The sequence below is a fragment of the Adiantum capillus-veneris genome, chromosome 29, assembly GCF_014529385.1.
Source record: "Adiantum capillus-veneris isolate H3 chromosome 29, ASM1452938v2, whole genome shotgun sequence".
In the NCBI taxonomy this organism is placed as follows: domain Eukaryota; kingdom Viridiplantae; phylum Streptophyta; class Polypodiopsida; order Polypodiales; family Pteridaceae; genus Adiantum; species Adiantum capillus-veneris.
Genome location: NC_140959.1, coordinates 56,675,824 through 56,688,142, shown reverse-complemented (window position 1 = coordinate 56,688,142; position 12,319 = coordinate 56,675,824). Strand labels below are relative to the sequence as shown.

Below are 12,319 nucleotides of genomic sequence, written 5' to 3'. Positions count from 1 at the left end.
TTCTTTGATGGCAAAGTTATTTGGATGTATCATGGAGATGAAGATAAGTGAATGGGCTGAAAAGAATGGCAAACGTGCGCTTGGCCAAGCAGGTTTTCGAAAGCATCATAGCACTATTGATCACCTTGTCACTCTTCGAGTTCTTATGGAAGCGTCTCGATTGAAAGGAAAAAAGTTGTATTGTTGCTTTGTGGATTTCAAGAAAGCTTTTGACATGGTACCGCGAGGAAATCTTTGGAGACGTATGCAAAGCCTTCAAGTGCCGAGAGAATTTATGCATGCAGTCTTTCGCATCTACCAAAAAGTGATATGTCGATTACGTATGGGAGATGGAATTTCAGAATTTTTTGCAAGCACTATTGGTGTCAAACAAGGATGCCCACTTTCCCCAACCCTCTTTGGGCTACTCATTGATGAATTGGAATACATGGTTCTTGATTTTATGCAGCAAGAAGGCATAGAAGAGGTTAAGATTGGAAATGCGGTGATCATGCTTTTGCTTTATGCCGATGATGTAGTGCTCTTGGCACATACCTTAGAAGATGCACAAAAGCTTATGAGTGTCTTGGAACGCTTTTGCCTACATAGCGGGCTGATCGTGAATGGATCCAAAACCAAGGTTATGCTTGTAAAGACCCTCAATGACGAAAATCCATGCATTGTATACAACAATGAGAAACTTGAAGTGGTAGATCACTTCAAGTACCTTGGCCTTGAGGTTCCATCCAATCATAAATGGAAGGATTGTGCAATGCGTCGCTTGGAAGCCGGAAAGAGGGCTTATTATGCATTTGAGAACATGTGCAATGCAGGAGAGATCAAGTGTTGGGCTCTCAAAAAGTACCTCTTTGACACATTGGTGACACCGGTGCTTCTTTATGGAGTGGAGGTGTGGGGTGGAAGCATCGGGAAGTCTACTTGGAAAGAGTTTGAGAATGTCCAAAAGCGTTTTCTCACCAACTTTCTCCAAGTCAAGACACAAACACCCTACATGCTCTTACTTCTTGAGTCCGGATCGCTTCCCATTGAGGTCTTGGGCATGGAAAGGGTTGTGGAGTACATGCGTAAGACACAACGTAGCCCTTTGCATCGACTTCCTAGAATCGCATATGAAGCAAGTCAAAAGGTTCAAAAGACATGCAAGAGCAAAATACTAAGTTCGGGGTGGATGCTTGATATCAAGAAATGGTTTGGAAGATGGGATGCATGTCACTTGGTCAAGGATGCGTCGATCGAATCCCAAGTTAATGAGGCCTTCTTACAACGCCAATGTATCATGGCTTGGGAGAAATCCGGAGGTTCTCGCTTCAGCCATTACACCACACACGTTGCCCCAAACTACAAATCTCTCTTCTTCTCGGAACGAGGTAACCGAACCCATTCCTACATCCTTGAGCCCATCCCGTTGAGTGCGATCCGCACCATTGCCTCCATTCGTCTTAGCTCCCATTCTCTACGCTGCGAGACAGGACGTTGGGGCACTGGCGAGGAGTGTCATCGACTTTGCACCTTATGCCCTCGTCAAGTGCGAGAGAGTGAGTACCACACACTACTTGAGTGCTCAGCTTTTGACCACATTAGGTCCTCTTTTCCCCATATATTCAGCCATGAGCTCTCCCTACATACCTTCCTCTCCCAACCACGATGTGGACTCTCTATTGCGACGCTCATTTCAGCCATTTTTGAGCATCAAGAGTCACTTATGAACTCCACTCACACCACGTGACATGTTCATTTGGTCCCATAGGTCATATTTGACCTCCCAGGACGATAATAGAACTATCTATCTATCTATCTATCTATCTCTCTCTCTCTCTTTCTCTCTCTCTCTCTCTCTCTCTCTCTCTCTCTCTCTCTCTCTCTCTTTCTTCTCTCTCTCACTGTGCTTTGACATATTTTGTTTTTTCTTGTATCAGATCTTCAAGACACCTCTCGAAGCCACTGCAAGCTCCCTGATGCTCCATCGTCCTGTCTCACGAAACCAGGGAGTGTAGGAAAAGATCTGCACGGCATCAGCCCCGGTGCATTTTGCTATTGTGCGCATCAGAGCAGAGAAAACTTCGTACACACCCTCCTTTCTAATCGCTTGGCAGGAGTGTACCGATGCGCTGCACCACATCTTCTTCAACTTTCTCAGCCTCTCTGATGTGCTGCAATGCCGCCTTGTCTGTAGGCCCTGGCATCTCCGTCTCAGCAACATAGACTACATCCGCTGCAGACTCTGCTACTTTTCCCATCATCCACTCCACTGGCTCGCCCATTGGGCTTTGCTTCCCGCCGCTTCCACAGTGTGATGGTGTTCGGGCATGCTGCTGCACTTCTGTTGTTTGCCTAAGGTGTTGCAGGTATTCTATGTTTGCCTCGCAACACTTTTACAGAGGTTTGTATACCTTAAACATATGAACTTATGTATCTTGCCTTTCCATATGATGTGTATGAAACTGTACCGGATTGTAGGGCAGTGGTAGATGGACGTGGGTTAGTTGCGACGGGGCTACAAGCAGTTGCTCAGAGGGGCCTAGAGGCAGTGCAAGCATTTATGTTAGCTTCAACGTCAGCCGTGGTGCCTTTACCTGCCGGCGTCTGCGTGTTTGCTTTTGTCTTTTGTGTATGATATTGTGCCGGATTGCAGGGCAGTGGTAGATCGACGTTGGTTTGTGACAAGGCTGCCAGCAGTTGTTGAAAGGGGCCGAAAGGCAATGCAAGCATTAGCATTGGAGGTTAATTCAACTAATTGTTCGCTTCAGACTATGTTGAGGTTCGATAATCTTGAGGTTTCCGATATCGACTGGGGCTAGATAGCTTTGGCTTTGCTTCCTTTTCTGTATTTATTTGGCTATTGTAGTAAACGGGTTCAATTGTTTGATCGTGACGCAAGGGGATAAACTGTTAAGAGTACATGATTTTGTTTTTCTTGTTATCTATGATACCATCTGTTTGTGACTTTGCAGATCCGTTGATGAATGTTTTTCTCGAGTAGATACACTCATATCTGTCGATCTCAAGCCCTTAGCCTATTTATTTGTGCAGCTGTAACACCATGTTTAATTCTGGCTTGTGGCTGCTGAAGAAGCTCAAGGCTGCTCCTTGTATGCACTTGTTGCCGTTCACTGATGGGGCTATATATCCAGTACTTTTTCCTCTTTAAGCTGAGTGAGGAAAAGCTTATAAGTACTTCAAGAATGTTTTGCTACTTTGATCTCCTTAGTTTTGCAAGGCACATCTTGGAACAATATATGAATTTGTCTTTTAGACTTTCGTGATAGCATCTTTGATGCTTAAGATTGGTTATATTTTTCTATATTATTCATTCTTTGTATGTAGTGCGTGTTGATTTTCCTCGAATATTTTTGTAATGCCTCCACAAGCAAAGCAATAGAGCTTTTTATCTAAGACTTGCTCTCAGTTTATCGGGGATTTTTTTGCGATGATGTCTACTCATTTGCTATTCATCTCTAGATGAATAGAGATTTTTTTTAAAAAAACTGAGCATTAAAACGAATGGTACTCTTCTACGGGATAAGTTGTGATGATGACTATACACCCAACTATGGATTCACGTCCTTTATGTTGTTGGGTGTTCTATTCTGAGCTTATGGGATAGGAAAGATAAAACAACAATGAGGAATTTGATTGTGCTCGCGGATAAGTTTGTTTGACAATCTCTTTTGAATTTTGGTTTGTTTCTAATTTTTGTCAAAACTTATGATAAAATTCTAAGCAAAAAAACTCTTTAGTTGTCATTATTTTCCACTTAATAATTATCAAAATAAAGAAGATATCATTATACACAAACTTAATTTTAATATTATAAAGTGGATAGGCTTATATTACTTTTGAGAAACATATACTACCCTTATTAAAAGGATTAGGACTTTGTATTGTGCTAGGTTTATAGAGTCGAGATATTTTAATATTTAAAATGAGCCTAAAATTAATTTCTTTAGATCTTTAGATTATATTTAAATCTATTGAAAAAAACATGTCGCCCATGATAAATGCACCATCCTATAAGATATTTGTTAACTATAATTTAGGTTCTTTTATTTCGATTTATTGTGAGATGTTCAACTCACTTCTTTAAAAAAATAGAAAACGAGTACTTATTGTCATTACTGCCAGGAGTTGTTATAAACTCGCCCTCAAAATATGCGCTTTTACTTTTGAAAACGTGAAATGATACCTCTCATTTATGAAAAGATATTGCAATATCTTTTTGCAATCTTTTGCTTTGGTTTCTATGCTGAACGTGAGGCATTGGCTCTCATCATACAAACATATCTCATTGCTCTCCACTCCTTCTCTCACAGCTCCTATATAAACAACTATCTCTAGCACCAATTACATATGCTATTCCTGAAACTTAAGCTCTTATTGTCATAGTTCCTTGCAATTCTAGCTTACATACCTAATATAATGGATACTCTCATGAATGGTGAGTATGTTGTTATCTAGATTTTACTTGAGCTGTGTTTACTTTGAGCATATGATCATGAGCATTGACATGAGCATATGTTTGTAGATATTACTTTTGATGGTGCACTGTATGAGCCCGAGCGTGTAGAAGCACCTTCTTTGCAAAAAGAGCTTCGTGACAGTGAGAAGTGTAACACTGCTACTGCTGATTTTTCACCTTTGGCTCAAAGCCTCAATCAATCTTCAGAACCTTCTCCGCATAGCAAAAAGCTTAGCCCAAGAGGAAAGTTGAATAAAGCCTCTTCTTTAGCTATTAAAAAGGCATTGCTTGCAGTTAGAGGTAATGCTTGTTGTTTCCCTATTGATTCGATAGAGTATATTACTCACACCAATGGTTGTTTTTAGGTAAAGCGTCTAGGTGATTGGCAGATACCTCATTCTCGTCACCTCTGATAAAAAATATAGGTGAAGAGAAAGATGAGCCTAATGCTGAATCTTTCACTTCTCAGATGGCCATAACGCCTGCCCTAAGAAACTTAGCGATCTCCGAGTTGTCAGAGACTGCAAATTTTAGATTTGCCTTCGAAGGCAAAGTGCTCTGTAAGTATGGTACTTATAAAATACCCAAGTCTAACTATGGTAGATACATGCATGCAGACCTCCTTCACACAGAATCTCGCCATACTGTGACTTTTGTTGTGACTGAGATACATCTCTCAGAGTTTATAGAGGCGTTTGTTGTCCATGATTACGTGCGCATCGAGGGGGCATGTGTTAAAAGGGCTGTTGCAAAAGATGGTGGTACTTGCTTGTGGGCTTTGTATGCAGATGCAACTACTTTAGTTGTTAAGGCGGAGCCTTTCGAGTGCTGCCTCTACCTTTATCCTGAACAAAAGATCAAAGAGCTGTTGGCCCAAGTTTCTAATGCTAACGAGTAGGTGTCGACTGTTGCATTCATTGTCGTCAAAATAGAGAATGCAACTCGAAGTGATGGCACTCCTAGTTTTCGATTGACTATTGCTGATGGGCCGTCAACAAGCGATCGAGCTAGTGTAAGTTTTAACCAGCCTTTTAGATAGTTTTGTGTATCCTTTTTCTAAGCTTTGTGTGTGGCAGCTTCTCTTTGTCCCAACACGGCGCCTCGACTATCAACTTATGGTCAATGACGTCAAAGAAAAGGGATTCTTCACTTGCATTGCTCGTAACATTAACGTCTTCAAACACCTATCGAACACTCTAAGTGTCGTCGATGCTACAATCTTGTGTCCATTGCCTCCTTCGTTGGCTAGAGTAGACACGACAACAAGAAGGTGCTGCAAAAGATCCTCTCTCTCTCTCTCGCTCTCTCTCCTCTGCAGACTGCAAAGTAGGACTTGAGGTCTTTGCAGTCAAGCGACTCTCTCTCTCTCTCTCTCTCTCTCACTTCTCTGCAGACTACAAGGTAGGGCTCGAGGTCTTTGCAGTCAACTCTCCTCGTCGGATAGATCTTTAAGGTCTCTTAGGTTAGTTTCCTACGACGTTAAAATTCTCTTCTTCTTCTTCTTCTTCTCTCTCTCTCTCTCTCTCTCTCTCTCTCTCTCTCTCTCTCTCTCTCTCTCTCTCTCTCTCTCTCTCTCAGGGTGCGCATATGCACCAAGAAGAAGACCCCGATCGGTGGAGATTCCCTGGTGTCCTGCCACATTTTTGGACTGCACTGAATCGCTTGCCCACCGTGTAGCCGCTGCTTTCAACGGAAAGTCACTCCTCTCCCCTACCATTTGCAACGGTGCCTAAACGGTGGTGTCCTTTATTTAGGAAAATCTGCATGTGCGTCCTCCTGCGCTGTAGACGTGCATGTACCCCGCCAAGCTATTGGTCGCCGTTTGCCCTGCTGCTGCCCCACATGCGTGCAAGATGGTCTTTCCGACCGATGAAGATTCCTTGATGTGAGGAACGGTCGGGACTCCGCATGTGCGCTCTCTCAGTGCCGCCGTTGTTCCAAGTGTCGTGGGGCTTTAAGGGGGGCATAGCTGATTGGTCAAAAGTAAAGGGCGTGGATCATCAGCAAATGCATGAAGGCCGTTCGATAAGAAGTTTAACGAACGGCGATGTCTTAAGAATTTCCAAAACCATGATTCCCTCTATTTAAAGTATCAAAGTGCACTCGAGATCTTCGACCGACTCTGCGCATTCTTTCCTCTCTACATTGGAAGCTCCATAGCCACCTCCAAGCAATGGAATCCGGGAAGTCAGCCAAGGGCGGGCGTGGCAAGGTTGCCAAGAAGAAGGCCGTGTCCAAAACTGTGAGAGCAGGCCTGCAGTTTCCTGTGGGTAGGCTCGCCCGCTACCTCAAGAAGGGCCGCTATGCCAAGCGCGTTGGCTCTGGGGCTCCTGTCTATATCGCAGCTGTGCTTGAATACTTGGCTGCTGAGGTAGGCCTCTCTTTCCACTTCGCCTTACTTTCTGTTCTTGAGTCAAGGCTTTTGCTTGACCTCACGGAGTCCCCCCCTGCCTTCCCCTTGTTGGTCATCTGTCTGTTTGGGGCTTTGTTCATTACACTTGGAAAGATGATGCTGGCGTCTTTTACTCTGTGTAGTTAGGGTTGCCTTGTTTGATTTAAAGGTGTTCTGGTATGCTGCGGTTTGTCCAGGTGCTGGAGCTGGCTGGAAATGCAGCCCGTGATAACAAGAAGAATCGAATTATTCCCCGCCACATTCAGCTAGCCATCCGCAATGATGAGGAGCTGGGAAAGCTTCTGTCTGGGGTCACGATTGCTCATGGCGGTGTTTTACCCAACATCCACCAGGTCTTGCTGCCTAAGAAATCTGCAGAAAAGGCTGAGAAAGCCAAGGCGCCAAAGCAACCAAGGTCTCCTAAGAAATCTTCCCCATAGAAGGGCTCCATTTCTGTCTGCGATGGTGTAGAATTGTGCCTTGCGGACGGGTGGTTTGGAATATTCCTTTCTATTGCAATTTATTTATGTCGTACAAGTATGAGAGAAACCACATAATAAATCCCATGATATTTGTTTTTGCTTGAACCTTCAAAAGTAGCATCTCACCACCACCATTCAAATTGTCACTCTCCAATTCAATTACCTTATAATTTGTGCTAGGTAGGATGTGGCAATTGACATTGCCATCATTGCCATTGACGTCCTCGTGCATATTACATTGGCTCATAAAGTCTTTATGTACATCCTCATGGTTCAATTAGTAATATTAATGTTCATCTATCTAGTTCTTCATTCAATGTTGCAACCATCGTTTGTGAGTCGTAGTCTCTCTCTATTCTCATGCGGTATTTGTGTAAGATTAGGACTTTGTTAAGCTTAAAGTGTAAGATTAGGACTTTGTTAAGCTATTTAACCTACTTAAATCTTTATCAATTATGTTCTTAATCAAGAGTGCTGTCGTTGTATGTTATGACCATGGATAGCGTGCCATTTGTAGTTTGCCTTGTACACCAAAAACTGCCTCAAGGGTATTATAAATCCAAAAAGCAAAGTCTTGGAGCTTGACTTTAACAATTGCTTGGCAGCAGCAATTCATTAGTAAGTTGTGGCTGTTGTGGCCAAGCCTCATGAAACTTTGCATTCTAAGGTGCACGCATGCATGTGTGCACACACACACACACACATGTAGGCTTTTGTCCATACAGTAATGCTAATTGCTCATTGCACTTATCCTCACCAATTGCATCCCTTGAAGGCTACTGCCATCTTGAGATCAAAGTTCTTTTTTGCTTGTTCGTCACACCCTTGTCATCCAACAATTTCCACTAAGTCAAGCTAGGTAGCAACCAATTTCTCTTGATGTCTCAAGAATTCCTTGTCATTGTGTTGATAAACTGCTTGATAGCCTCTCATTTTGGTCACCAGAAAGAGCTTCTCTTTGTCTCATGCCATTGTCACTCAATGTTTGCAGCATATTAGGCCAACCTTCCATGTTTATTAGCTTATTTTATTATGCCTAATTAACTTGTTATTGAGGCCGAACACTTCTTTGTATAGAGATGAAAAGTCCACGAGGCTTTTCATTTCCTAGACTCACCTTTCACTTATGCATTTGAGATGTTTTTAAAGAAGTTTTATTTTTTTTGGAGATTGGGGAGCCCTACTACTTGTCGAGTTATTCTAGTAAAGGTTCACACCTTGGAAAATACACTCATAAATTCATTCTAGACTTCATAGATTAGTTCACCTTTGAGCTAAAGGGGGGAATGCTAGCTCTATGGGAACCTTTCCTATAGTTTTCCTTCTTTGGTCTAGTCCATGAAGCCATTATCAACAAATGACGCAATCAATGCACTCAACATGCATCACATTGGTTTATAAATCATTCATGTACATTCTCTTAGTTAAGTGAGTGAGATTGTTTGTCTATTGAGTTCAATCATTAAATTATTACAATCTCTTCTCTTTGAGTCTTGTGTATACTCTCTCCCCCCCCCCCCCCCCCCCCCCCCCCCCCCCCCCCCCTCCCCCCCTCCCTTGAATCCAATGAAATCTATCATTCTCATATAGCCATTCAAAATCTTGAAGGCGTGCCATAAATAAGGAGAATCTATGTCCCTTGAATCCAATGAAATTTATTATTCTCATATAGCCATTCAAAATCTTCAAGGTGTGCCATAAATATATAGGGGAGAGAGAGAGAGAGAGAGAGAGAGAGAGAGCATGAGCAACACTACTCTTCCCGACTTGGCTTGTCAAACACATCCTACCCTACCACAAACGTTGTTTGGCTATGATCTATAGTATTAGACCTTGCATCATTTATATTGGGGAATTCACTAGTAGATACACTAGCCAACTATGCTTGGATCATCCTTTGCCCTCAAATATGCTTTAGGAACTCTACATGGGACTTCAATCTAGTTGCATGGGTGCACTTTCCTTCGAGAGTGCTTCACACCCACTCCATTGGCATAGTGATCAATGGATGATAGGTGCATTGAAATGTCATTTGGTCACCATACATGACCATCTATGTCATTTTTGAAAAATTACACATTTCACATGTTTAGGCTCTCTACTTGGTTGCACCGACTTTGTTGCATCTAGCTTGTTAGTTGTCTCTCCATTATAACTATTGGATGTCACAATGTTTTTTTGGTCATCATTCCAAGGTTTAAAATATCTTTTTCAAAATTCTTTGAAAATTTGATGGCAAAAGAGGGCAAGATTCTCTTTGAAACTGGATGTCATTTCTATATACATAGGGTTATGGTAGAGCACACTATGCTATAAAGCTTAAAAATTAAAATATCCACAGGTTTTCTAGGTTTCACTCACAAATTTATGCACCACTACATAGTAGTTAGTGCCTTGAAAGAAAGCATCGTGCCATTATTTTCACGTATGCAATATGGTGTTTTTGTGCCATCATGACTTATGCAAGTATTTAAGGTGCACAAAGTCACAAACATCACATAAAGCTTGGTTATGTTGACTCCTTGATGCACTAACATCTAATATCGGTTTTTGACTTGTTGATCTTGAATAATAGCAACAAGTGAAGAAAACTATATTAGCATTTAAAACTTCCATTGAATGCATGTGTTGCTTTAATAACACCTTTTGTATGAGATAGTGATATGAGCGATCTCAATTCTCATGATTGGCACAATTTTTTGCAATCTGTCCTACCAATTGCAACAGACAATTATCTCATTGAGGACATCAAGGCTACAATCTCGAAGATTGGCTCTTTGGTACATTTGACCTCACCAAAAGAGCTCATAAAGACAACATAGAGGCTAAATGCTATAGGGACAATTTGTATGGTGGATAAGTATTTAATCACAAACATTCTTACAATTTGAATATACTTTTTCATGTGGTTGATGAAATTGCAATTCCGAGGACCATTCATAGTAGATAAATGACTTTGAAGAGAACTGTTTGTCAAAGAGCTTGCCCAAAGGAGCCATGCGAGAGTCGCTTGTATATATTAGTGGCTTCTTAGATTCATCCGACCCAAATATGCTTTGACTAGGGTCACCTGACACAAAGTCAAGAGTACTTAGGGAGGAGCCGAAAGGGTAAGGTGTCATGAGAAAGAAGAATCTTAAAAGAACTTAAGAGGCCATACAAAAGTGGATCAAGAAATACAAGAGACAAAGCAACAATGCAAAGTTGAATTTGTCATCAATGATGAGTAGGAGCTACCCAAGGGTTATGATTGACATGCAAGCACCTCCAATTAAAAACTTGTAGGTTATCGTATTATGAGACTTTATTTTTCTTGTTTTGTTTACATTGGATGTAGTATAAAAAATTGGGGCTCTATCGATTTATGGTCAACATTTTAGGGTGCAAGGAAGAGCGACACCAGCGACCTTTTTTGGTAGTGGTGTGATGGGAAGCTGTCTAAGAAAGCCAGAGTATTGCTAGAGACGACAACACATAAATATGACAGATAGCTAACTTATTCTACATCCAACACATCTTGAATATAAGATTCACAAAGTTTGGTATCTTTTTTCTTCCATGTGGAGTGGTTCAAGATTGTCACTAGTGGCCCCAATACAAAATGAGCTTTGGTGAGTTTTAGTTGATCAAGGAATAATTTGGGAAAGCTTGTAGAGCTTGGTGTGATCAAAATTTTGATTCGAGCTCATTTTTGCCTCCATTTCCACTACATGCAGTGTTGTGCCTGTAATTTCATCCTTTTGTGTGAGATTTTTGTCAGTGCGATTTTTTGCAGAACAAGTCCCTTGCAATTCTTTTTGGGTTGTGCTATATAGCATTGTTAGTCCTCTTTCCCTCTTTCAGGGTAGTTTTCACATTGGGTACAATCATTTTCCGTGGCTAACAACAATACATATGTCTGTTGTTGAGGACAAATCAAATAGGGATAACTACCCAATGTGGACTTACATGATGACGCATGTTCTTGTCTCAAAGGGTGTCTAGAATGTAGTGTAGGGCATTGATGTACGTTTGCCTTTTGTGGATATAGACTCTATTGAGGGATCTGTTGCTTGGGATACTCTGGCTTGTCTTTATGCAAATCCCAATGAGGCTAAATATTGCATTTCTACGTAAAGAGCTTGAGTCAAAGATTATGCAAGAGGGAGATGACATGGACACTTTTCTTGTTGGTATCAAAAATATCAATGAGCAACTCAATTCTGACGGTTAAGTTATTTTTTATAGTTCACTTATGTAGACTGCTCTTGATGCATCCGAGACTCTTAGTAGCGTTTTGCAATTACTCAAAAACTTATGACCCAAGGAAACCCTCAAGCTATCAAGTTTGATGCATTATGCACATTGTTGTTTTACAAGAGTCACTTTCAAGAAAGAACATGGCTAAACAACATGTAATTGAACATGTTTTTATTGTTTCTCAAAGAGGAGGTGGTAATAGCAGTGCAACCACTTCTTGTAGTTCGTCTATGAGTAGCAGATCACCTGTGCCTAGTGCTTTTGTTTGCAACAAGTATTTGGAAATTCTGGTGAAAAAAGCAAGAAGAAGATACATTGCCATTATTGCAAGGCAAATCATCACTTGGTAAAGTAATGTCCTAAGTTGAAGGCAAAAGAAGCCAACAAAAAAGAGGCTCAATCTCCTACAAGTGCAACTATTGTAGAATCTTTTGGAAATGAAGATTGTGATGTTGATGTAGATGTAGAGTGTACTTATGACAGGTCTCTCCATGATGCATGTATGTCAGTTGCTAAAGAGTCACATGTATGGTAGTTTGATAGTGGTGCTACAAAGCACATCACTTTGCATCGTGATTTATTTGCCTCTCTTGAGACTCTCTCACGGGAATACGGTCACTTGGGCCAACAATGCCTCTTATCTGGTCAAGGGAGTAGAAAAGGCCGTGCTAGTTGTTGCAAATGGTAATTCTTTCACAATTAGTGTGGGTAAAATTTTGCAAATACAATTGTGGATTCAAAGGAAATTTC

General features: G+C 41.3%; 1 protein-coding gene across 1 annotated transcript; it reads left to right on the top strand.

The window, feature by feature from the left end:
* The first annotated feature begins 6,566 nt into the window (after positions 1-6,566).
* Positions 6,567-7,642, top strand: LOC147419239 (histone H2A-III-like). Its single transcript, XM_086505414.1, has 2 exons — positions 6,567-6,827; positions 7,046-7,642. Exons 1-2 carry the CDS (start codon positions 6,630-6,632, stop codon positions 7,286-7,288), a joined length of 441 nt encoding a protein of 146 aa, XP_086361540.1. The 5' UTR covers positions 6,567-6,629; the 3' UTR covers positions 7,289-7,642.
* Positions 7,643-12,319: the final 4,677 nt, after the last annotated feature.

What these genes read in the sequence shown, in the direction of transcription:
- LOC147419239 (XM_086505414.1), top strand. Translation starts at nt 6,630, where the DNA reads ATGGAATCCGGGAAGTCAGCCAAGGGCGGGCGTGGCAAGGTTGCCAAG. An exon ending in TTGAATACTTGGCTGCTGAG is followed by an intron (nt 6,828 to 7,045) that starts GTAGGCCTCTCT and finishes CGGTTTGTCCAG; the next exon opens with GTGCTGGAGCTGGCTGGAAA.